The sequence below is a fragment of the Somniosus microcephalus genome, chromosome 13 (genome assembly GCF_052327205.1).
Source record: "Somniosus microcephalus isolate GS21.2 chromosome 13, FLI_Smic_1.0, whole genome shotgun sequence".
In the NCBI taxonomy this organism is placed as follows: domain Eukaryota; kingdom Metazoa; phylum Chordata; class Chondrichthyes; order Squaliformes; family Somniosidae; genus Somniosus; species Somniosus microcephalus.
This window is the reverse complement of record NC_140999.1, coordinates 18,156,825-18,184,065: the sequence shown is the minus strand read 5'-3', so window position 1 is coordinate 18,184,065 and position 27,241 is coordinate 18,156,825. Positions and strand designations below refer to the sequence as shown.

Sequence of the window (27,241 nt, the reverse complement as noted above, 5' to 3'; positions counted from 1 at the left end):
CTACTGGGCTGTTTGAGCATAAAAGATGGATGTTATTGAGGTTGAAGCTTGGTGCAAACGGAAGCAGATAGCTACTACCCATGCCATTGTGCTGAATGGTGTTGCTAACGATGACCCTGATGATGTCTTGCTAAGGGCTCTGAATTGTGTCAAAGCCTTTGGAAAGTTTAGGATAGTTGAGCGCTGCTTGGATACAGCTACCAAGAAGCAGTTTGTGTTGATCCAGACATCAGAGAACCTGAGAGGTCATGGTTTACCTGAGGCTGTTGGGCTTTCTGAAGAGGCTGGTCCCTGGCCAGTTCAGTTTGTCCCTATTACTACTAAGGAAGAAGAAGGGTTTCAGACCAAGTTGTTGTCATTCTTGAGACAAGAAGGAAAGATTGTTGCTGATGTCAAAGGTCTGATAGGTTCTTAGGCCCTGGATATGAACACTCAGTTGGTCAGTGCCATTAGTTCTCTGGTGGATAAATGCACCAATCTGCCCTTCGAGGCTCAGGGATACCGTAAGCTCCGTATGTTCTCAGGAGTGAGACCAACTCCCAGTGGGGAAGAGGAGTACGACGCCTGGGCTGAGCAGACCCTGCCTCTGCTAGAGGAATGGCAGTGCAGTGACAATGTGAAGAGGCAGAGAATAGTAGAAAGCCTTAAGGGTCCTGCTGCTGACATTGTAAGATTCTTAAAGGCGCAGAACACCTCTGCTACTTCCTTTGACTACATGCAGGCTCTAGAAACTGCCTTTGGAACTACTGAAACCATTTCAGATTTGATGGTCAGATTCAGAAGCACATTCCAGTGTGAGGGAGAGAAGCTGTCCAGTTATCTGCTGAGAATAGACAAACTGCTGCATTGTATGTTACGGAAAAGAGGGATTGAGTTGCCTGAAATGAATCGGTTCCGCATTGAACAGGTTGTGCGAGGTGCATTGCTCGAAGACGTGACTGCTCTTCGCATACGCATGACCCATAAGTTGCGAGATCCACCTACCTTCACTGAGCTGCTAAGGGAAGTCAGAGAGGAGGAGGATATGCTTCAGGCCCGGAATGTAGCAAAGAGTGCTGTGATGTCCAAGCTTGTGACTCCTGTTACAGTTCCTACTCCTAAGGGTGATGTCAACCCTGAGATGGAACAGCTGAAGAAGGAAATAAATGTCATGAGAGCCGAGATGGCATATTTTCGGTCTAAGCCCAACACAGAAAGGGATGACGCACGGGTGCAAAAGGTTGAACACCCTGCGAAGTCTAACAGCAAAATGAATGATTCCTCTAAAGGATATCCCCATGAAGGAGATAGACCTGGAGTCTTTTGTTATAACTGTGGAAAGGATGGACATTTCAAGCGAGAATGTAGAGGTGAGGAAAATCTAAAAAAAGTAAATGACCATCTCATAAAACTTACCAAGAAGTCAGGAAACTACAAAGGGGCACAGTAACGGAACGGCCTGCTGTCCCTGTAGTTAAGACACGTTCCGCTAAGTGCAATAATAGACGAGGGGATATGAAAGACATCATACCTGAAGGTTTAGTAGGGCCGAGTTCTGCTGTATCAATACAGATTGAAGGCATTTATACTAAAGCTATCCTCGACACGGGTTCTCAGGTTACCATACTGTACAGATCCTTCTATGACCGATACCTGACGCATTTGCCGTTAACCCCAATCAGTCTTCTGCAGATCTGGGGCCTTAGTCCTGCTGATTACCCATATGGCTATTTGTCGCTGAGGTTGGAGTTCTTGGAAGCTGATGTAGGGACCACTGAGACCATTGATGCACTTGTGTTGGTTTGCCCTGACCCCATGGTGAAAGGTGAGGTTTCCATACTGGTTGGCAGTAATACACCCATAGTGAGACGACTCCTGACAAGCTGCAAAGAGCAGGGAGGTGAAAACTTCTTGAGCACCAGACACATTCACCCTGTTTTCAAAAAGGCTTTTGAGAAACTGCCTGAACTTTCTTCCGACGTAGATGATAGCAAAAGAGGAACTGTGTGGTACGTTCGAGCCAAACCTATCACCCTGCGTCCTGGAGGAGTGGCTAGAATCCCTGGGATACCAAAATTCCCTGGAACGCCAGGTACTGAAGCCATTCTGATAGAGTCACCTGATGATCCTGCAGAAGAGTCACAGTTTCCAAATGAGCTTCTGGTGAGACCAGAGTTGCAGACCCCGACAGCTGTGATGTCAAGGAGAGTTACAGTGACCGTGAGGAATATGTCAGGCAAAGGAATCACATTGAGGAAAGGAATGCCGATTGCGCATCTGTTTCCTGTAAATGTACTGTCGTCACATGTGAAGGAAGAGTCCAAAGTTAACTCAACCGGAGATCTGACACCCTCCTCCTTCAACTTTGGAGATTCATTCATTCCTAAAGAATGGAAGGACCGATTAGTCAGGAAGATGATGGAGCGGAGAGGAGTTTTCTCTACTCATGAGTTTGATGCTGGTTGTAGTAAGAGTACTCGCCATTCTATCAGAATTACCGAGGATAAACCCTTTCGGGAGAGGTCTCGACGGCTGGCACCAGCTGACATCGAAGCAGTGAGACAGCACCTGTCGCAGTTAAAAGAAGCTGAGATCATTACCGAGTCCAGGAGTCCTTATGCATCTCCTATAGTGGTGGTGAGGAAAAAGAACGGAAAGATTCGGATGTGTGTGGACTTTAGGACGCTTAACAGACGTACTATTCCCGACCAATACACCGTTCCAAGAATTGAGGATGCACTGGCTTGTCTTAATGGAAGCAAGTGGTTCAGTGTGTTGGATCTCAGAAGTGGATACTACCAAATACCGATGAGTGAATCGGACAAAGAAAAGACAGCCTTTATATGTCCAGTTGGGTTCTACCAATTTGAAAGGATGCCACGGGGAGTTTCAGACGCTCCAGCAACTTTTCAAAGAATAATGGAACTAACAGTTGGGGACATGAACTTGCTCGAAGTATTGGTGTACTTGGATGATATTGTGTTTGGGGCAACCCTTGAAGTACACGAAGCTCGGTTGCTGAAAGTGCTTGGTCACCTGGAGGATGAAGGTCTCAAGCTATCATTGGACAAGTGTCAGTTTTGCCAAACATCCGTGTCCTATGTGGGGCATATTGTATCACAGGATGGAGTAGCCATAGATCCATCCAAGATCGAAGCTGTTACCACATGGCCCAAACCGAACACAGTGACTGCCTTGCGGTAATTTCTTGGGTTCTGCGGATATTACAGGCGCTTTGTGCAGGATTACTCCAAAGTGGCCCATCCTCTGAATCAGCTGCTGGCTGGTTACCTCCCACCAGCCGAGAGGAAGAAAAAGGCTAAAGGTAAAGAGAACAAGGACTACTTCAAACCCTCTGAGCCTTTTGGTGTTAGATGGGATGAGAAATGCGAAGAGGCCTTCCACACCTTAAAGCAAAGTCTTACTCAAGCCCCCGTGTTGGCTTTTGCAAACCCACAGCTGCCATATGTGCTACACGTGGATGCCAGTCAAGAAGGGTTGGGTGGTGTGTTGTATCAGGACCAAGGAGCAGGGCTGAGACCCGTAGCGTTCATCAGTCGCAGTCTTACGCCATCAGAGCGTAACTACCCAGCTCATAAGCTAGAATTCTTGGCGTTGAAGTGGGGGGTGGTGGATAAGCTGCAGGATTATCTGTATGGAGTGAAGTTTGAAGTGAGGACAGACAATAATCCATTAACCTATGTGTTGACTTCGGCAAAACTTGATGCCACCGGCCACCGCTGGCTTGCTGCACTATCTGCTTATGACTTTAGTCTCAGGTACAGACCTGGGAACCAGAACATTGACGCAGATGCTCTGTCTCGTCGCCCACACTACCAGAAACCAGAGTGGAAAGATGTTGCTTCAGCAGATGTGAAAGTAATGTGTCAGATGTCCGTGGTATCTGGACCAAAGAATTCATTTCATGCCCGAGAGATTGACCACTTGGGAGCGTCAATGCATGCTGTTCCCCAGGCATTTTGCAACCTTTCCAGTTTGGATGTACAAAACTTACCCATGTTGTGTTCATCTGAAATATCCAAAGCACAACAGGAGGATCCCTGTATTCATGAGGTGTTTTCAGCTCTCCGTCTGGGTGACATTACACAGATCGACAAATCAAAACATCCTGACTGTCATCTGCTCCAAAGAGAATGGGACCACTTGGAAATTAAAGAGGGAGTGTTGTGTAGAATCACTCACCCACCCACTAAACCATGTCATTCACAGTTGGTCCTGCCTGAAAAGTACAGGGAAATAGTGGTGAAGTCTTTGCATGATGACGCAGGTCATCTGGGAGTAGATAAGACCTATGGGTTGGTCAAGGACAGATTCTATTGGCCGCGTATGAAGTCTGCGGTTGAGGAGTTCTGCAAGTCCTGTGCACGTTGTGTCCAGAGAAAGACTTTACCTAAAAGAGTTGCTCCTCTGTTTCACATGCAAAGTAATGGACCTCTAGACCTTGTCTGTATGGATTTTCTGTCCATCGAACCCGATTCCAGCAATACCGCAAATGTCTTGGTCATTACAGATCATTATACTCGCTACGCCCAAGCTTTTCCCACAAAGGATCAGAAAGCATCCACCATTGCCAAAGTGTTGTGGGAGAAATACTTCATCCACTATGGACTGCCAAAGCGAATACACAGTGATCAAGGTAGAGACTTTGAAAGTAGACTTATACATGAGTTGTTGTCCATGCTCGGGATTGAGAAGTCAAGAACAACTCCATACCATCCTCAGGGAGATCCTCAACCTGAGCGGTTTAACCGTACTTTGTTAGACATGCTTGGAACGCTGGATTCAAAGCGAAAGAACAAGTGGAGTCGGCACATTGGACATCTTGTTCATTCTTATAATTGTACCCGAAATGACGCTACTGGTTTTTCACCGTACTACCTCATGTTTGGACGTGAAGCGAGGATGCCGGTGGATTTGTGTTTCGGAGTATCCAGTGATGGCACATCACAGAGAACTTACCTCAATTATGTATCTGACATGAGAAAGGAATTGCAAGCTGCTTATGAACTTGCTGAGTCTGTTTCTGCCAAACAGAATAAAGGAAATAAGCAGAGGTATGACCAGAAGATCCGTTTTTCCCAACTCATGCCTGGTGACCGAGTTCTCATACGGAACCTAGGACTTCAAGGGAAACATAAGTTAGCAGACCGCTGGGCTTCTACACCTTACATTGTTGAAAGTCAAATGTCACAACTACCTGTGTTTCGGCTAAAACCTGCAGGTGGGAATGGACCCATAAAAATACTGCACCGGAATCATATCCTGCCATTGGGACAGCAAGTGCGTCTGGATCCGCCAGCGGATAAGGAGCCGACACCTAGTAGGAGAACCCTGCAGAGAAGAAGAAGGAAAAAAAACGAGAAACCAGGAAAACTTTGTTCCAGAAGACAGAAAACCCATGACACAGTGTGTGGATCATGAGGAACCTGATGAGTCGGAAGATGAAGAATGGGATCTATGGTACGACCTCCCAGAAAGACACACAAGACAGAATCTGGATGAATTGTCTCAACCATTTAGCTCAGACTTGGACATGGTCTGGGAAGAACCAGATGCTTCCGAGAAGGAGATAAAAGAGACTGAAAGGCATGATAACAAAGGAACCAACGCCTCCAACATAGTTGAAGGAACTGAAGACCGGGTATCCGAAATAAGGAGCTCACAGCGAGTTAAGAAGGTTCCTGAAAGATTGACATACAGTACACTAGGAGTGCCAAGTGTAATGATAGCCCCTACGGTTTGATATGTTACCTCCCTTTATACATGGTTGGGAAGCATGCAACCACTTATGTGTAAAGTTCATTAGTCATGGGGACATGCCTATATTTGGTAGGGGGGGGAGTGTAATACCCACTGGAAATGTTATGTACGCTAAGTATGGTTATCAATCTTTAACTTAGACACTGTATTATCATTGTTATAAATCCCTGGGTTAAAGTTGCCCATGTGAAGGTACGGCAAGAACTTTTAAGGACACAATGTGACTAAGAGCAGACTTTCCATAATTCTGCACCAGTATCAACTGTTGCAGACAGTGAGGCTGCGCAGTCTCCAGGCAGAAACCCCAGGAGGAAGGGGTGGAGTCGGGTTTTTCGAGCGGGAAACGGGAGCGACTGGAAGAAAAGAGGGCAGGAGCTCTGAAAAGAGGGCTCAGGTGGCAAATGGCTGCCGCATACCGTCCCGGGCTTCCAAACTCGGCCGCCGCCCTTCGTATTAGTAGCTCTGCATCCAGAACTCAAAGTGGGATTCAGTGATCGTGAAGAGAATTCAACGAAGGGGTTCGGAGTCGTAAGTCTTGCAGACATTATACATACCATAAGCTCCAACTTAAGCGCGCCAACGAAAGAGTGCACTCGAATTTGGACACAGGGACAGATTCTCCTTTGAATCCATATAAATGGAGAATGTATGTTTATTATGTCTAGATTCATTCTAATGTATGCAAATGTCTAATTTAGGTCATTGACCCGTAATCGTCTTATACTGTCTAACGTTAAAACTATAAAGTAAGATAATTAGAATTAAGCCATTGTAGTAGTGATCTCCTTACTGGACTATAGAATACTGTCTACAACAGAGACCACATCTCACATATATCTAGAGAACCGTGAAGGGGTTACATAGAGAAGATGTTGGAAGGGAATCTCAGCATGCCTTTTTTAAAACGTGTTTATTGGATGTGAGCGTCGCTGGCAAGGTTGTTGCCACAGTATTTATTACCCATTGCTAATTACCCTTGAGAAGGAGGTGGTGAGCTGCCTTCTTGAACTGCTGCAGTCCATGTGGTGAAGGTACTCCGTGCTGTTAGGTAGCAAGTTCCAGGATTTTGACCTAGCGATGATGAAGGATCGGCGATATACTTCTAAGTCAGGATGGTGTGTGACTTGGAGGGGAACTTGGAGGTGGTGGTGTTCCCATGCGCCTGCTGCCCTTGTCCTTCTAGGTGGAAGAGGTTACAGGTTTGGGAGGTGCTGGCGAAGAAGCCTTGGCAAGTTGCTGCAGTGCATCTTGTTGATGGTACACACTGCAGCCACGGTACACCGGTGGTGGAGGGAGTGAATGTTTAAGGTGGTGGATGGTGTGCCAATCAAGCTGGCTGCTATGTCCTGGATGGTGTCGAGCTTCTTGAGTGTTGTTGGAGCTGCACTGATCCAGGCAAGTGGAGAGTATTCCATCACACTCCTTACTTGTGCCTTGTAGATGGTGGAAAGGCTTTGTGGAGTCAGGAGGTGAGACACTTGCCACAGAATACCCAGCCTCTGACCTGCTCTTGTTGCCACAGTATTTATGTGGCTGGTCCAGTTAAGTGTCTGGTCAATGGCGACCCCCCAGGATGTTGATGGTGGGGGATTTGGCGATGGTAATGCCATTGAATGTCAAGGGGCGGTGGTTAGACTATCGCTTGTTGGAGGTAGTCATTGCCTGGCACTTCTGTGGCGCGAATGTTACCTGCCACTTATCAGCCCAAGCCTGAACGTCGCCCAGGTCTTGTTGCATGCAGGCATGAACTGCTTCATTATCTGAGGAGTCGTGAATGGCACTGAACACTGTGCAGTCATCAGCGAACATCCCCGTTTCTGACCTTATGTTGGAGGGAAGGTCATTGCTGAAGCAGCTGAAGATGGTTGGGCCTAGGACACTGCTCTGAGGAACTCCTGCAGCGATGTCCTGGGGCTGTGATGATTGACCTTCAACCACCACAACCATCTTCCTTTGTGCTAGGTATGACTCCAGCTAGTGGAGAGTTTTCCCCCCGATTCCCATTGACTTCAGTTTTACTAGGCCTCCTTGATGCCACACTCAGTCACATGCTGCCTTGATGTCAAGGGCAGTCACTCTCACCTAACCTCTGGAATTCAGCTCCTTTGACCATGTTTGGACCAAGGCTGTAACAAGGTCGGGAGCGGAGTGGTCATGGCGGAACCCAAACTGGGCATCAGTGAGCAGGTTATTGGTGAGTAAGTGCCGCTTGATAGCACTGTTGATGACACCTTCCATCACTTTGCTGATGATTGAGAGTAGACTGATGGGGTGGTAATTGGTTGGTATGGATTTGTCCTGCTTTTTGTGGACAGGACATACCTGGGCAGTTTTCCACATTGCCGGTTAGATGCCAGTGTTATAACTGTACTGGAACAGCTTGGCTAGAGGTGCGGCTAGTTCTGGAGCACAAGTCTTCAGCACGATAGCCGGGATGTTGTCGGGGCCCATAGCCTTTGCTGTATCCAGTGTGCTCAGCCGTTTCTTGATATCACGTGGGCTGAATCGAATTGACTGAAAACTGGCTTCTGTGATGGGTGGGGACCTCGGGAGTAGGCCGATATGGATCATCCACTCGGCACTTCTGGCTGAAGATGGTTGCAAACACTTCAGCCTTGTCTTTTGCACTCACGTGCTGGGCTCCACCATCATTGAGGATGGGGGATATTCATGGAGCCTCCTCCTCCTGTTAGTTGTTTAATGGTCCACCACCATTCACAACTGGATGTGGCAGGACTGCAGAGCTTTGATCTGATCCGTTGATTGTGGGATCGCTTAGCCCTGTCTATCGCATGCTGCTTCCACTTTTTAGCATGCATGTAGTCCTGTGTTGCAGCTTCCCCAGATTGGCATCTCATTTTTAGGTACGCTTGGTGCTGCTCCTGGCATGCTCTTCTACACGCCTTATTGAGTCAGGGTTTGTTACCTGGCTTGATGGTAATGGTAGAGTGAGGGATATGCCGGGCCATGAGATTACAGATTGTGGTGGAATACAATTTTGCTGCTGCTGATGGCCCACAGCGCCTCATGGATGCCCAATTTTCAGCTGCTAGATCTGTTCTGAATCTAGTACGATAGCAAAATACTGCAGATGCTGGAAATCCGAAATAACAACAGAAAATGCTGGAAAAACTCAGCAGGTCAGGCAACATCCGTGGAGAGAAATTTGAGTTGACGTTTTGGGTCGAAACCCTTTTTCAAAACTGGAAAGGAAATAAAATAGATCGAAGGCAGGGCTGCGAGCGAACAAAAGAAGTAAAAGAGACATTAAAAGGTATTCAAAACCAGACGAGATGGTAATAGGCCAGTGGAGACAAATGACAGCTGAGATTAGGTGTGAAGTGTACTGGCAGGATAAGAGACAGCTGCCAGGTGGGAGAGAGGAAAAAAAAGGAAAGGGGGGGGGGGGAAGGAGGACCCAAAACAAAGGGGTGGAAAAAAATATAAGTAAAAAAGTAATAGGGGCCGAGGTTATGATCTGAATTGTTGAACTCGATATTGAGTCCGGAAGGCTGCAAAGTGCCTGAGCCATGTGCAAATTTGGCTAGGGTAAATAAAATTAGAGAGTTAAATGCGTGGCTCAAAGCCTGGTGTGGGAGAAATGGGTTTTGCTTCCTGGGACACTGGCATCAGTACTGGGACGGGAGAGAGCTGTTCTGTTGGGACGGACTTCACTTGGCCAGTGCTGGGACTAGAGTCCTGGCGAATCGAATAACTAGGGCTGTAGAGAGGGCTTTAAACTAATTAGTGGGGGGGAGGTTTTAAGAGAGCGAAAAATAAAAATGACAGCGGAGAAGGCAACAGAGCAAGGTCGTGTAATGTATATACCTTTTTAAGGGGGGGAACTATCTTTTACAGCTCATGTATACTGCAGTACCGGCAGTGACCACACCTGTATATAGCACTGAGTAGTAATCTGTACAGATCAGTTCAGTGTGAGCCACGTTGAGTAAACACCTGTTGTACCATTCTCCTGCAGTCGGTGTCTTATTATACATGGACACAACATTGGCGGCAAGGCAAGTTCGAACCTACCTGCAACTCTGCATCACCTCCCGGGGATTCGTTCCTGGAGATCAGTGGATTGGAGGTCAAGGCCAGAGACTCGGGCGTCGACCACGGGCAACCGCCCAGTCATCCAGCAGAGACTCGAGAATTGCGGGGGAGGCTGTCGAGAGCCAGGCTTGGCTTTCCAGTCGAGGTGGTCCAGCGAAACGGGCTGGCAACAGGTAGTGCGCAGACGCTTCCCAGACAGCGGCGGGCTAGAGCCCGACCGAGCGGCACAGCAAAGGGTCGAGCAGCGTCGATGGGGGAGAGAGAGAGAGAGGGCAGAGTGCACAGGGTGCAGCCGGTGTTCAGGGGCCGAGCAGCGTCGAGAGGGAGAGAGAGACGCACAGAAACCCGTGAGGCACCGCCATTGCCACGAGGACCGCCGAGAGCGGCGTTGGCAGCAGCGCAGGAGAAGCGCGCGAAATCTACAGGGCGCCGCCATTGCCACGAGAACCGCCGGGAGCGGCGTTGGCAGCAGCGGGGGAGGAAGGAAAGCGCGGGAGATGCCATTTTAAGCCATTGGGAGACGCCATTTTAAACCACACTCAAAATGCCGAAGAGTGGCAGTATCACCGCATTTGACAATGAAGTCGAAGATTGGACTACATATGTCGAATGAATAGAGGTATACTGCGAGGCAAATGAGGTGTCAGATCACAAGAAAGCGTCGGTATTGTTAAATTTAATGGGTGCAAAGACGTATGGTTTATTACGAAATCTAGTAACCCCAACGAAGCCAATGGAAAAGAGTTTTGAAGACATAGTAACGATACTACAGGAACATTTACCGCTGCTGATAGCAGAAAGATTCAAGTTTCACAAACGGAACCAGCATAAGGATGAAAGCAATGCTGATTTATTTAACAGAACTGCGCAAACTATCGAAACACTGCCAGTTGGGAGTGGGACTGGCAGATACCTTAAGGGACAAGTTTGTGTGTGGGCTTCAAAGCGAAGGAACCCAGAAACGGCTTTTATCTGAAACAGACCTTACGCTGGAAAAGGCTTTCAGCATTGCGGTATCATATGAAGCAGCAGCACGGGGCGCTGCAGAGATACAACAGAGACCGCAAGAATATGGCACAAACGAAATGTCATATGGAACAGAGAAGTGCTATCGCTGCGGCAGAACAACACACGACCAGAATGATTGCTGGTTCAAAGACAAAGTGTGCAGACAGTGTGGAAAAGTAGGACACATAGCATGAGTCTGCAGGTCGGGAAAGAAAACCAGCAATAAGAAACCTACCAAAGAAAAGTACAAGAAGGTACATAAGATGACGGAGAATAGTTCAGACGAACAAAAGAGTGATAACGACTCCGAAAGCAGGGAACTGAGTTGTCTGAAACTACATAATGTGATCACAACGGAGGATCACCGAACCATTTGGGTCACTCTCAAGATAGCAGGAGTCCAGGTAAAGATGGAATTGGACACAGGATCAGCCCTAACAGTCATAAACCGACGGGACTACGAGCGGCTATTCTCACACATACCCTTGAGAGACACAAAAATTATTTTGAAGACATACACGGGGCAAAAAGTCTACCCCAAAGGAAAAATAAGGGTGACTGTTATATATAACGGTAAGGAAACACCAAAACTAGACCTGTATGTATTGCAAGATGGAGGACCACCATTACTGGGACGTGAATGGATCCGGAAAATTCAACTGGATTGGCATTCCATACAGGCACTGACTGTGGCTGACAAAAAGGATGACGACGTCACACTTGGGCGACTGTAAAATATCCTAACTGACGTGAAAGAAGTGTTCCAGCAAGGACTCGGAACACTAAAAGGCATGACAGCGACGATTAAAATTGAAGAAAACGCAAGCCCAACATTTTTTAAGGCCTTATGCGATCCGCCCAGCCGTCGAAGCAGAGCTGAAGAGTCTGGAACGTTCAGGTGTACTGTCCAAGGTAGACTGGAGCGAGTGGGCTACACCCATCGTCCCTGTGATGAAAAAGTCGTTGAGCAGCACGCATGGGGAACCAAGGAAGGTTCGCCTCTGTGGGGACTTTAAGGTAACAGTGAACCTGGTCCTTCACACCGTACAATATCCACTTCCGCGGATTGAAGATATTTTCGCCTCGCTATCTGGAGGGAAACGCTTCACTAAGATTGATCTGGCCCAGGCGTATCTGCAAATGGAGGTAGAAGAAGCATCAAAAAAATACCTCACAATCAACACCCATAAAGGTCTCTACCAATACAACCGGCTGGTATTCGGGGTAGCATCAGCTCCGGCTATTTGGCAAAGGGCAATGGAACAAGTCCTGCAAGGGATCCCAGGGACCCAGTGTTATTTGGACGACATCCTGGTCACGGGCGAAAATGACAGTGATCACCTTGCCAACCTGGAGCAGGTGCTCACTAGATTGCAGGAATATAGGCTCCGAGCTAACCGCCCCAAATGCGAGTTTTTTAGAAAACAGATCTCGTATTGTGACCACGTTATCGATAAAGAGGGGTTACATAAGTCCCCAGAGAAGATTGAGGCAGTCGTCAAAGCTCCAGCACCAGAAAATGTGTCACAACTGAGGTCGTTCCTCGGGCTGGTAAACTACTACCATAAGTTCTTGCCAAATTTGTCTACAATACTACACCCACTGAACACCCTACTGCAAACTGGGGTGCCATGGAAGTGGAGTGACGAATGTAGACGAGCTTTCCAGAAGAGCAAAACACTAATCACATCGAAAGAGGTATTGGCCCATTACAACCCAGCATTACCAATTCGGTTGGCATGTGATGCGTCACCCGACGGCATTGGGCACAAATTCTCGGACGGCTCAGAGAGGCCAATAGCCTTTGCGTCACGATCACTAACCTCAGCCGAGTGTAACTACGCCCAGATTGACAGGGAGGCCCTCAGCCTAGTGTGGGGAGTGAAAAAGTTCAATCACTATCTGCATGGGCAGAAATTCACCTTGCTGACTGATCACCAGCCTCTTGTCTCCATTTTTAATCCGAAAAAGGGCGTTCCGGTGATGACTGCGCAACGACTACAAAGATGGTCACTTTTTCTAGGGGCGCACCACTATGAGATTGAATATAAGGGCACAAAACAGCATGGAAATGCTGATGGGCTATCACGCCTGCCACTGCCTACTGCGGAGGAAGCACCAGCAGTGGATCCTGTCGAAATATTCCATTCGACTATAGTTGAATACCTACCGGTAACTAACGCTTCTATCGAAAAGGAAACCCGAAATGACCCGACACTGTCTCGGGTATATGATTTGACGGTGAAGGGATGGCCAGCACATGGCGACTCACTGTTGCCAGCATTCTCGACAAGGAGAGAACAGCTGTCAGTGTGCCGGGGGACCTTGATGTGTGGATCCCGAGTGGTAATTCCACCCAAGTTAACGGATAGAGTGCTCAATGAGCTTCATGAGGGCCATCTGGGAGGGGTAAAAATGAAAAGCCTAGCCAGGGCTTGTGTGGTGTCCGGGAATCGATAAACAAATCGAGGACCTGACCAAGAGCTGCTCAGGATGCCAGAAAGTCCAAAATGCACCACCACAGGTCCCTCTACACCCATGGGAGTGGCCCTCATCTCCATGGCAACGGGTGCATATTGATTTTGCTGGTCCATTCATGGACTCAATGTTTTTAATAGCCGTGGATGCGCACTCGAAATGGCCTGAGGTCATCAAAATGTCCTCCACCACCACGGAGAAACCTATTGCAGTCCTACGGACCATTTTTGCCAGGAATGGCTTGTCAGAACAGATTTGCTCCGACAACGGACCACAGCTTGTGTCCGAAGAGTTCCGGAGGTTCTTGAAAAAGAATGGGGTAAGGCATTACACATCCGCCCCGTATCATCCAGCCACAAATGGATTGGCTGAGAGGTTCGTACAAACCTTTAAGAAGGCAATAAAGGCTATGTACAATGACAACATTCCGCTGCAGCACAAGGTGGACAATTTCCTGTTCGCCTACCGGAATGCGACACATGCAGTCACCAACCAGGCCCCAGCCATGATGTTCTTTAACCGAAGGTTAAGATCTCGCCTGGATTTGCTCAGACCAAATGTACGAAGAGATGTTGAGAGTAAGCAATTCCAGCACATCCATGAGAAGCCAACAAGGAGCTTCAATGTAGGGCAACCAGTTTTGGCCCGCGACTACCGAACAGAAAAATGGCAGCCAGGAACGATATGGACACGACAGGGCCCACTAATGTACACAGTGGATGTTGGGGAGAGCATCGTGAGACGCCATGCTGACCAGATCCTGGAGTCACAGGAACAAGTCAACCCCATGCCTCGCCCATACGTACCTGGTGATGAACCCGATGTACAGGTCGCATCTACCCCAGGAACAGTAGCATCGGAAGCTGATTAACCAACCGACGACAGGGGGCCAGAATCGCCTCCGCACCAAGAGCAAGACACTCGGGAAAGACGCTATCCAGAAAGGATCAGGAAGCCTCCCCAAAGACTGAATATATAAATAGACTATTTTCAGCTAATGTTGCATGTTAAAAGTGTTAATTGTAATTAGTTTGATATTTAATTTTTAAATGAGTGTTATGGTACTGTTAATCTAAAAGGGGAGGAATTGTAATGTATATACCTTTTAAGGGGGGGGAACTATCTTTTACAGCTCATGTATACTGCAGTATCGGCAGTGACCACACCTGTATATAGCACTGAGTAGTAATCTGTACAGACCAGTTCAGTGTGAGCCACGTTGAGTAAACACCTGTTGTACCGTTCTCCTGCAGTCAGTGTCTTATTATACACGGACACAACAGGTAGCAGTGGGGGAATTAAAAACCAGAGCGTGTCAGGAAGGGACAGAATGTATAATGATAAAGGTAAAGTAGTAAAAGGGGTAAAAGCAGGAATAAATTGTCAGAAAACATATTTGAAAGCTCTTTATCTGAATGCACGCAGCGTTCGTAACAAAATTGACGAGTTGACGGTACAAATAACTACACATGGGTATGATCTGGTGGCCATTACGGAAACATGGCTGCAAGATAATCATGACTGGGAACTAAACATACAAGGGTATTTGACAATTAGGAAGGACAGACAGGAAGGAAAGGGTTGCTATGTTAATCAAGGATGGAATCACTGCAATAGTCAGAAATTATATTGGGTCAAAGGATCAGGATAGTGAAATAGTTTGGGTGGAGATAAGGAATAAGAAGGGGAAAAAGTCACTAGTGGGCGTAGTCTATAGGCCTCCTAACAGTTGCAACTCTGTTGGTCGGAGTATAAATCAGGAAATAGTTGGGGCTTGTAATAAGGGAACAGCTATAATCATGGGGGATTTCAACTTTCATATTGACTGGACTAATCAAATTGGGCATGGCAGCCTTGAGAAAGAGTTCATAGAGTGTATTTGGGACGGGTTCCTTGAGCAGTATGTAACTGAACCAACCAGGGGGCAGGCAATCTTCGATCTGGTCCTGTGTAATGAAACAGGATTAATAAAAAATGTCCTAGTAAAGGATCCCCTTGGAATGAGTGATCATAATATGGTTGAATTCCAAATTCAGTTTGAGGGTGAGAGTGTTGGATCTCAAACCAGCATACTGAGCTTAAATAAAGGAGACTATGAAGGTATGAGAGTAGAATTGACTAAAGTGGACTGGGAAAACAGATTAAAGTGTAGGATGGTACAAGAGCAGTGGTCTACATTCAAGGAGATATTTCACATCTTTCAAGATAAATATATTCCACTGAGGAAAAAGGGGAGTAAAAGAAAAGACAGCCACCCGTGGCTTAGTAAAGTAATAAAGGATAGTATCCGACTGAAAACAAGGGCATATAAAGTAGCCAAATCTAGTGGGAGGATAGAAGATTGGGAAGCATTTAAAAGCCAGCAAACAATAACTAAAAGATTAATTAAGAAAGGGAAGATAGATTATGAAAGTAAACTAGCAAAAAATATAAAAACAGATAGCAAGAGTTTCTACAGCTATATAAAAAGAAAAAGGGTGACTAAAGTGAACGTTGGTCCCTTAGAGGATGGGACCGGGAAACTAGTGGTGGGGAACATGGAGATGGCAAAGACGCTGAACAAATATTTTGTATCAGTCTTTACAGTAGAGGACACTAAAAATATCCCAACACTGGACAAACAGGGGGCAATGGGGGGGAGGAGCTAAAGACGATTAAAATCACTAAGGAGATGGTACTCAGTAAAATAATGGGACTTAAGGCAGATAAATCCCCCAGACCTGATGGCCTACATCCTAGGGTCTTGAGAGAAGTGGCGGTAGGGATTGTGGATGCATTGGTGATTATTTTCTAGAACTCCCTGGACTCAGGAAAGGTCCCGGCAGATTGGAAAACTGCTAATGTAACACCCTTATTTAAGAAGGGACGTAGACAAAAAGCTGGAAACTATAGACCAGTTAGCCTAACATCTGTGGTTGGCAAAATGTTGGAGTCCTTTATTAAGGAAACAGTAACAGAGCATTTGGATAAACATAATTTAATAGGACAGAGTCAGCATGGTTTTATGAAGGGGAAGTCATGTTTGACAAATTTGCTCGAATTCTTTGAGGATGTAACATACAGGGTGGATAAAGGGGAACCAGTGGATGTAGTGTATTTGGACTTCCAAAAGGCATTTGACAAGGTTCCACACAAAAGATTACTGATCAAGATAAGAAATCACGGGATTGGGGGTAATATACTGGCATGGGTGGAAGATTGGCTATCTAACAGAAAACAAAGAGTTGGGATAAATGGTTCATTCTCGGGCTAGCAATCAGTAACTAGTGGTGTTCCGCAGGGGTCAGTGCTGGGACCCCAACTCTTTACAATCTATATTAACGATTTGGAGGAAGGGACTGAGTGCAACATACCCAAGTTTGCCGACGATACAAAGATTGGAGGGAAAGCAATGAGTGAGGAGGACATAAAAAACCTGCAAAAGGACATAGACAGGCTAAGTGAGTGGGCAGAGATTTGGCAGATGCAATATAATGTTGGAAAGTGTGAGGTTATGCACTTTGGCAGAAAAAATCAAAGAGCAAGTTATTATCTAAATGGAGAGAAACTGCAAAGTGCTACAGTACAAAGGGATCTGGGGGGTCCTGGTGCATGAAACACAAAAAGTTAGTATGCAGGTGCAGCAGGTGATTAGGAAGGCCAATGGAATCTTGGCTTTTATTGCAAGGAGGATGGAGTATAAAAACAGGGAAGTCTTGCTGCAGTTATACAGGGTATTGGTGAGGCCACACCTGGAATACTGCGTGCAGTTTTGGTTTCCATATTTAAGAAAAGATATACTTGCTCTCGAGGCGGTTCAGAGAAGGTTCACTTGGTTGATTCCGGAGATGAGGGGGTTGACGTATGAGGAAAGGTTGAGTAGGTTGGGACTCTACTCATTGGAGTTCAGAAGAATGAGAGGTGATCTTATCGAAACATATAAGATTGTGAGGGGGCTTGATCGGGTGGATGCGGGGAGGATGTTTCCACTGATGGGTGAGACTAGAACTAGGGGGCATAATCTAAGAATAAGGGGCTTCAAAACTGAGATGAGGAGAAAGTTCTTCACTCAGAAGGTAGTAAATCTATGGAATTTGCTACCCCAGAGAGCTGTGGAAGCTGCAACATTAAATAAATTTAAAATGGAGATCGACAGTTTCCTAGCAGATAAGGGAATTAGGGGTTACGGGGAGAGGGCAGGGAAGTGGACGTGAGTCTAGATTCGGATCAGCCATGATCCGATTGAATGGTGGAGCAGGCCCGAGGGGCCGTATGGCCTACTCCTGCTCCTATTTCTTATGTTCTTATGTAACTCTGAAATATAATTTCTTCCCACACTTGGGTATTTTTGATTTTTTTTTTAAATTAAATTTTCTCCCCTCCCCTCTCTTCCTAAAAGCATTGACTCCTTGTTGTGATATCTGCCAGTCAGCCTCTTGTACCTTTTCTAAGTGACAATTGTTCATGTGCGAATGTTGCCTTAGAAGTTAACTGCAGGGGATGTCATAGCTGATTCTGCCCTTTCCCAGTATCAGTAGTGCACTTTGTGGACATTGCTATATAATGATCAGGAACATTAAACCTGGCTGATTTTTTTTCTTTCCACCACCCCGCCCCCAACCTGATCCAGGGGGACTGTGTACTGCCCTTATGCCACCTTCCAGTTGAGATCAGCTACCTCTGCAGATACCAAACCAACAGAAGGACATTGTTTTGGGTAGAAGATGAAAGGAATATTTAATCGTTTAACTGTACCCATACAGTTGTCAGAGGAGCTACTCCTCTAGTCGATCTGGACTGGATTCAAGCTCAGATCATGGAAGTCAAGACCATGGTATAACTCGACTGCTATCCTGCGTACTTAAGCTGTCTTCAGTTTTGAATTCTGTTTCTGACCATGGTATGAGTTGTAAATTCAGCCTCAAATTTCCCACTCCAGAGACTTGAGCACAAAAATCTAGGCTGACACTCCAGTGCAGTACTGAGGATGAAACATTAAACGTTCTCTCGGGTGGACTAAAAGATCCGATGGCTCTATTTCGAAGAAGAGCAAAGGAGTTATCCCCAGTGTCCTAGCCAACATTTATCCCTCAATCAACATCACTATATAAAAAAAAGATTATCTGGCCATTATCACATTGCTGTTTGTGGGAGCTTGCTGTGCGCAGATTAGCTGCCGTGTTTCCTACATTACAACAGTGACTGCACTTCAAAAAGTACTTCATTGGCTGTAAAGCGCTTTGAGACGTCCGGTGGTTGTGAAGTTTGGAGAGGCAAAACTGTACAATTTCAAGGAAAACTCCCTTCCTTCATCCAAGAGTTACTAGGTTTTCACTAAATATAATGATTGACTGCTTGAATAATTTTTTTTAAGGACTGTTCTGGAAGTTATCCAGAGCTCATGTGGAGGATTCTCCCTAAAAGGAGGAAACTCCAACCATTGGTCACTTTTGTGCAGCTCTTGCACTTAACCTGCCCTGTGCTAAATAATGTCGTGAAAGCCAGATTACGCTAGCAGCAGTTATGTGCTGAGTTTCGAGGGAAGCCAAGAACAGACAGCATAATTTCATACATGTTGTACATAGTTGCACGCTATCTGCCGACCTGAGTAGTTAGTGAAAAATAAATTCTAGAATAAGTGGCCAGTATTGGCCTGGGTGTAGATTTTTTGGTGGTGGGGATTGGAAAATAAATTTTAAGATGGAAACATCAATTAAAATTTAGCAAAAAACAATAACAGCTTTAAATTGTAATAGTTAAATTGAGTATTACAAAGTATTTACAGCACAAACGGGCCACTCAGCCGAAGCGGTCCATGCCGGTGTTTATCTTCCACACGAGTCTCCTCCCACCCTCTTCATCTAACACCAAAAACATATCCTTCCGTTCCTTTCTCCCCCGTGTGCTTATCTGGCTTCCCCATAACTGCATCCACGTTCTTCGTCTCAACTACTCTTTATGATGGTGAGTGCCACATTCAAACCACTCTCCGGGTAAAGAAGTTTCTCCTGAATTCCCTATTGGATTTATTAATGACTATCTTATATTTATGCCCCTAGTTCTAGTCTTGCCCGCAAGTGGAAACATCTTCTCTAAATCTACCCTATCAAATCCTTTCATAACCTTGAAGACCTCTATCAGGTCACCCCTCCGCCATCTCTTTTCTAGAGAAAAGAGCCACAGCCTATTTAATATTTCCTGATGGGTATAAACTCTCTGTTCTGGTATCATTCTAGTAAATCTTTTTTTGCACCTTCTCCAGTGCCTCTATGTCCTTTTTTATAATCTGGACACCAGAACTGTTCACAGTACTCTAACCAATTAATAAAACGCAGTGTTCACCGGTCACAGGTATGAAAAGGAAACTGAGCAGTACCTCGAAGACCTTCGAATGCCAGTCCATTAATGGAAAGTTAGCAATTACTACTGATGCCCCTTAACTTTGGAAACCTGTTTTTATGACTTTTAGCCCACATTAAGTGTATGGCCTAGAAATTCGGTGGGCTGCGCCACCAGTTAGCGCCCAAAGAGGGCACTCAGTGGCTTTAGCGCCACTGGCCCCGCCCCCTGCAAAATTTAGCGGGGCGCTAATGCCGGCATTAGCCTGTAGCACTGCGCCGCCACCGATGATGTCATCGGTGTGCACAGCGCCCCGCTACCGCCCCGATCACGATATTGGGTCGCGTCCCCCGCTGTAATGCTGGCCGGTTCAGGGGGGCTGACCTGCGGCGGTAGTGGCGCTAATTAAAGGGGAGGTGTGGGGCGGCCATTTTTTTTGCTGGCCGCCTGCCAGCACCTCCTCGCGCCGCCGTCCCTGGCCTCCTGAGCACAGCACCCCCCCCCCCCCCCCGGGCAGTGCCGGCTGTGTTCCAAGAGCCCGGCACTTCTCCTCGGTGCCGGGCTCTTTTGCCAGCACTCACGATCTCTGATCGCGCTGTTGCAGGCCCCTCCCCTTTAAGAAGGGGAGGAAGGCCTGCAGTACCGCAGCGCGCCGTGCCGCAGTGTATGGCGCTGCGGCACGTTGCGCTGCGATATTCAGTTTCAGCGCCCCGAGCAGCGCCCCGCTTCCGTTTGGGGTGCTGAAACTGAATATCGCGCTGGCGCAATCGGCTCCTTCCGGGGCGGAACTTCTGGCGCCCAGGCGAGCTTGGCACCCCAAACGGGGCGCCACCGAATTTCTAGGCCTATGTGTTTTGTTTGGAATCATGTTTTACAAAACAGTTCATAGCTTGCACCTTGGTTCAGCAATTTAAAAAAAAAACAAGCCTTGATTGATGATCAGACTGCTTGTCCGACATCCAGTTCTGGATAAGCAGAAATTTTCTCCAATTAAATATTGGGAAGACCGAAGCCATTGTTTTCGGTCCCCGCCACAAATTCCTTTCCCTTGCCGCTGACTCCATCCCTCTCCCTAACATCTGTCTGAGGCTGAACCAGACTGTTCGCAACCTTGGTGTCATATTTGACCCTGAAATGAGCTTGCGACCACATATCCACGGCATAACTGAGACCGTCTATTTCCACCTCCATAACATCGCCCGTCCCTGCCCGTGCCTCAGCTCGTCTGCTGCTGAAACCCTCATCCATGCCTTTGTTACCTATAGACTTGACTATTCCAACGGACTCCTGGCTTGTCTCTCGCATTCTACCCTACGTAAACTTGAGGTCATCCAAAACTCGGCTGCCCGCGTCCCAACTCGCACCAAGCCCCGTTCACCCATCTCCCCTGTACTCGCTGACCTACATTGGCTCCCGGTTAAGCAACACCTCAATTTCAAAATTCTCATCCTTGTTTTCAAATCCTTCCATGGCCTCGCCCCTCCCTATCTCTGTAATTTCCTTCAGCCCCACAACCCCCCTGAGATATCTGCGCCCCTCTAATTCTGCCCTCTTGAGGATCCCTGATTATAATCGCTTAACCATTGGTAGCCGTGCCTTCTGTTGCCTGGGCCCTAAGCTCTGGAATTCCCTGCCTAAACTTCTCTGCCTCTCTACCTCTCTTTCCTCCTTTAAGACACTCCTTAAACATATCTCTTAAACATACCTCTTTGACTAAACTTTTGGTCACCAGCCCTAATTTCTCCTTATGTGGCTCTGTGTCAATTTTTTTGTCTTATAATACTCCTGTGAAGCACCTTGGGCCATTTTACAATGTTAAAGGCACTATATAAATACAAGGGCCCAGAAATTCGGGTTGGGGGCTTCCCGCGGGTGCACGCCCCCGACCTGCACTTACCTTGCGCGCCGGCCATTGAGCTATGTGCCTGCGAGGGATTCCGATCCTGGGCCTCCTCCAGCTGCCGGCGCGCAGTGCTTGCGTATCCCAGGGGCGCAGTTAGTTCGATGCGTCCCCTGGGATCACGTGGGCCATGGAGAGCCAATGGTAGCAGGGAATGCTTCATTCGTAAGTTTGACAGGAAGAGTTGTCAAACCTATAAATACTATAAGCCCCAAAACATCACTAAAACTTCAAATAATTTTTTTTTTTAAATCACATTTTTAAAATAACTATAAATTACATTAAATAACTATTTTAAACAATAATTTACATTTTTGAAAAAATTAATTACATTTTCTAATGGGGCTAAAAATAAACTTACCTTTCTTTAAAGTATTTAAAAATAATAAACCTGTGGGGAAAAAATGTTTTTATTTTAATTAATTCACCACTTACCTTGTTAAAAGCAGGCCTTGCGACTTATGGTTTTTTTCCAGGTTTTTCCGGGAGGGTAAGTTCGATGCGCACGCCCTGCCTCTCCGGCGCACGCGTTCCACCTGTCAACCCCTTCTTTCGGGAGCGGAAGTGCCGGCTTCCCGCGCATGCACAGTGCATGCACGAAACCGGCACTTCCATTGGGCCAATGGGTGAGTACCCCATGCGTACTCATCCGTGGAGACCCGAATTTCTGGGCCAAGTTGTTGTTGATGCTGAACCATTGCTGGTAGGTTAAGATTCTATTTGAAATGCTCTGAGAATTACTTCTGAAACCTTCATTGAGCTATTTTTTTCCGTGGGAGTATGTGGGATGGTGAAATATGACAAATGCTCAGTTCACTTTGTGTCTAGATAAACGATACATACTGCCTTAACTATAAAACTCCAAAACGCTCTTTGTATTATTTATGCACTATGACATGAAAGTTGTCAGGATTACAAGAAATTCTCATTCAGAAAATGTTGCTGCGTTTCCTGAAATGAGTTTTTCCCTGTTTGAGTTTTACACCAGTGAATTACTCGGCTGCATGTAATAAAAAACTATAATTAGTGTATCTCTTAATTATAATTAAATATTTAGTTCAAGTATAAATGACCAGCTTTATTTTGTTTCCAGCTAATTCTATTGAGGATGATAAGGAACTGTCATTATCGGATGAGGACTCTGAAGAAGATGATTCCATTTTGTCAAATGACTGTAAAAAGGTTAGTGCCTTTGGACAAGGTGTAGTTTATATATCCCTTCCTTCAGCAGTGTCTGAAAACTTGTCATTGCGTAGGTCCAGATAAGTTACCATCAGTGGAGGACACCTGTCACGGTATAACTTTGAGTCATAGAGTTATACAGCACAGAAAGAGGCCCTTCGGCCCATCGTGTCCGCGCCAGCCATCAAGCCCTGTCTATTCTAATCCCATTTTCCAGCACTTGGTCCGTAGCCTTGTATGCTATGGCATTTCAAGTGCTCATCTAAATGCTTCTTGAATGTTGTGAGGGTTCCTGCCTCTACCACCCTTTCAGGCAGTGAATTCCAGATTCCAACCACCCTCTGGGTGAAAATGTTTTTCCTCAAATCCCCTCTAAACCTCCTGCCCCTTACCTTGAAACTATGCTCCCTGGTTACTGACCCCTCTACGAAGGGGAAAAGTTCCTTTCTATCTACCCTATTTATGCCCCTCATAATTTTGTACACCTCAATCAGGTCCCCCCTCAGCCTTCTCTGCTCTAAGGAAAATAACCCCAGCCTGTCCAGTCTCTCTTCATAGCTGAAGCGTCCAGCCCAGGCAACATGCTGGTGAATCTCCTCTGCACCCTCTCCAATGCAATCACATCCCTCCTATAATGTGGCGACCAGAACTGCACGAAGTATTCTAGCTGTGGCCTAACTAGCGTTTTGTACAGCTCTATCATAACCTCCCTGCTCTTATATTCTATACCTCGGCTAATGAAGGCAAGTATCCCATATGTCTTTTTAACCACCTTATCTACCTGTCCTGTTGCCTTCAGGGATCTATATACATGCACACCAAGGTCCCTTTGATCCTCTGTCCGTCCTAGGGTCCTACCATTAATTGTGCATTCCCTTGCCTTGTTAGTCTTCCCAAAATGCATCACCTCACACTTTTCAGGGTTAAATTCCATTTGCCACTGTTCTGCCCATCTAACCAACCCGCCTATATCGCCCTGTAGCCTGAGGCTTCCCTCCTTGCTATTTACCACTCCACCAATTTTCGTGTCATCTGCGAACTCGCTGATCATACCTCCTACATTCATATCTAAATCATTAATGTACACTACAAACAGCAAAGGACCCAGCACCGATCCCTGCGGTACACCACTGGACACAGACTTCCAGTCACAAAAACAACGTTCGACCATCACCCTCTGCCTCCTGCCACTAAGCCAATTTTGGATCCAATGTGCCAAATTGCCCTGGATCCCATGGGCTTTTACCTTCTTGTCCAGTCTCCCATGTGGTACTTTGTCAAAAGCCTTACTGAAGTCCATGTAGACCACATCAGCTGCACTACCCACATCCACACACCTAGTTACCCCCTCAAAATTCAATCAAATTGGTCAGACATGATCTCCCCCTGACAAAGCCATGCTGACTATCCTTGATTAATCCTTGCCTCTCCAAGTGGGGACTAATTCTGTCCCTCAGAATTTTTTCCAATAATTTCCCTACCACTGATGTTAGGCTTACTGGCCTGTAATTCCCTGGTTTATCCCTACTACCCTTCTTGAATAATGGTACTACGTTAGCTGTTCTCCAGTCCTCTGGCACCTCCCCTGTGGCAGACCCCTGCAATCTCCTCCCCTGCCTCACAGCAGCCTGGGATACATCTGGGCCTGGGGATTTATCCACTTTTAAGCCTGCTAAAACCGCTAGTACCTCCTCCCTCTCAATACTAATTTGTTCAAGTATATCACAATCCCCCTGCCTGGTTTCTATGGCCTAGATTTTCAGTGTGCCGTGAGGCGGGCTTTTAGGCGGGCAGGGGGCAAAAATCCCGAATTCGGGGGTCCCGACACCATCCCGCCCAAAACCCGCCTCCACGTAAGTTTCAGAGGAGGCGGGTACCCGCCCCGCACTGGGACCCGCCGACCCGAGGCAGGAAGGGATTAGTGCCAATTAACTGCCTGTTAACTGGTAGTTAACAGGCAGTTTTTAGCCTAATCCCTATTTTGAGGGGTGTCGTGTGGGATTCCCGACGGCTCCAAACCACAACAGGTTAGAGCAGGTGGGCCGTCGGGTTGAAGGACTTGGAGGGGTCGCGATGTCGGTGTTCAGGTGAGTGATGGGTGCATGAGTGCAAAGGTAAGTGTGTTTGGTGTGTCTAAAGTGTGTAAAGAAGTTTAAATTACCTGTACTTACCTTAACAGCCTCTCTTCCTGTAGGCGTCGGGAGTCCATCACTCAGCCGGCACTGAAAGCTGAATGGCTGCGATCTATCAAAAGTGACAGCCTTCAGCTTTTAAGACCTCTTGACAGATGAAATTTCAGTCTGTGACGTCACTTGTTGCCGGGTGGCCCTTAATTGGCCTGCTGAGCCCGCTGTGCAGGCTCAACCAGGTCAATCGAGGGAAAATCGCGTGGATTGGCTGGACGTCGATGTAGGCGGGACTAAAACCCGAAAGTTGTAGTCCCGCCTCCTTCCCAACAGCTTAATGAAAATCGACCCCTATGCCTCCATCGTCCTTCTCCATAGTGAACACAGATGCAAAATATTCATTTAAAACCTCACCTACATCTTTCGGCTCTACACACAGATTGCCACTTTGGTCCCTAATGGGCCCTACTCTTTCCCTGGTTATCCTCTTGCCCTTAATATAATTATAAAACACCTTGGGATTTTCCTTTATTTTGCCTGCCAGTGTTTTTTCATGCCCCCTCTTCGCTCTCCTAATTTCTTTTTTAAGTACCCCCCCCTGCACTTTCTATACTCCTCTAGGGCTTCCACTGTTTTTAGTCCTTTGTATCTGCCAAAAGCCTCCCTTTTTTCCCTTCTTGTATATCCCTTGACATCCAGGGTTCCCTGGGCTTGTTGGTCCCACCCTTGACTTTTATGGGAACATGTTGCCATTGTACTCTCTCTATTTCCTTTCTGAAAGACTCCCACTGCCCTGATGTGGATTTTCCTACAAGTAGCTGATCCCAGTCCACTTTGGCCAGATCCTGCCTTATCATATTAAAATCGGCCTTCCCCCAATTTAAAACCTTTATTTCTGGTCCATCTTTGTCCTTTTCCATGACTACCTTAAATCTCACCGAATTATGGTCACTGTCACCAAAATGCTCTCCTACTGACACTTCTACCACTTGCCCGATTACATTCCCTAGAATTAGGTCCAGTACCGCCCCCTCTCTTGTAGGACTTTCTACATGCTGGCTCAAAAAGCTCTCCTGGATGCACTTTAAGAATTCCGCACCCTCTAAGCCTTTCACACTGTGACTATCCCAGTTAATATTGGGGAAGTTGAAATCCCCTACTATTATTACCCTATTATTTCTACACTTCTCTGCGATTTGCCTACATATCTGTTCCTCTATCTCCCCCTGATTGTTTGGGGGCCGATAGTACACTCCCAGCAAAGTGCTTGCCCCCTTTTTGTTTTTACGTTCTACCCATATGGCCTCATTAGAGGAACCTGCTAAGATATCATCCCTCCTTACAGCAGTAATTGACTCCTTGATTAATATTGCAACACCCCCTCCTCTTTTACGCCCCCCTCTGTCTCGCCTGAAGATTCTATACCCCGGAATATTGAGCTGCCAGTCCTGCCCCTCCCTCAACCATGTCTCTGTGATAGCAACAATATCATACTCCCATGTGTTCATCAACACCTTCAATTCATCTGCCTTACTCGCAAGACTCCTTGCATTAAAATAAATGCCATCCAGCCTTGCCATACTCCCTTGTGCCGCTACATATTTGCTCTGTCATCCAGGCTGACTTGTTTTTTTTCCTCTATGTTTGGCTGTGCATCACCCCCTACTGTAGCTCCACTCCGTATCCCATCCCCCTGCCAAGTTAGTTTAAACCCCCCCCCAAACAGTACTAGCAAACCTCCCCGCAAGGATGTTGGTCCCATTCTGGTTCAGGTGCAACCTGTCTGACTTGTACAGGTCCCACCTTCCCCAGAAGCAGATCCAGTGATCCAGGAAACTAAAGCCTTCCCTCCTGCACCAACTCTTTAGCCATGCATTCATCTGCTCTATCCTCCTATTCCTATACTCACTAGCACATAGCACTGGGAGTAATCCAGAGATTACAACCTTTGAGGTCCTGCTTTTTAATCTGCTACCTAGCTCCCTAAATCCTTGTTGCAGGACCTCATCCCTCTTTTTACCCATGTCGTTGGTACCAATGTGAACCACGACCTCTAACTGTTCGCCCTCCCCCTTCAGAATGCCCTGCAGCCGTTCAGTGACATCCTTGGCTCTGGCACCAGGGAGGCAACATACCATCCTGGAGTCACGTCTGCGACCACAGAAACATCTATCTGTTCCCCTTACGATAGAATCCCCTATCGCTATTGCCCTCCCACTCTTTTTCCTCCCCTCCTATGCAGCTGAGCCACTCGTAGTGCCACGGACTTGGCTCTTGCTGCATTCCCGAGAAACCATCTCCCCCATCAGTATCCCAAACAGAAAATCTGTTGGAGAGGGAGATAGACCCAGGGGACACCTGCACTACCTTCCTAGTTCTTTTACTCTGTCTGGCGGTCACCCATTTCCTGTCT

General features: G+C 46.8%; 1 protein-coding gene across 3 annotated transcripts in view; it reads left to right on the top strand.

Moving 5' to 3' along the window:
• The window catches only part of LOC147108101 (mesoderm induction early response protein 2-like), a 137,110-nt gene that overhangs the window by 38,291 nt on the left and 71,578 nt on the right, over positions 1–27,241 (top strand). For all 3 annotated transcript variants that reach the window (XM_086004588.1, XM_086004590.1, XM_086004589.1), the window contains one exon: positions 22,614–22,702. In XM_086004588.1, the coding sequence (XP_085860714.1) occupies positions 22,614–22,702 (89 nt within the window). The remainder of the gene's footprint in view (positions 1–22,613; positions 22,703–27,241) is intronic.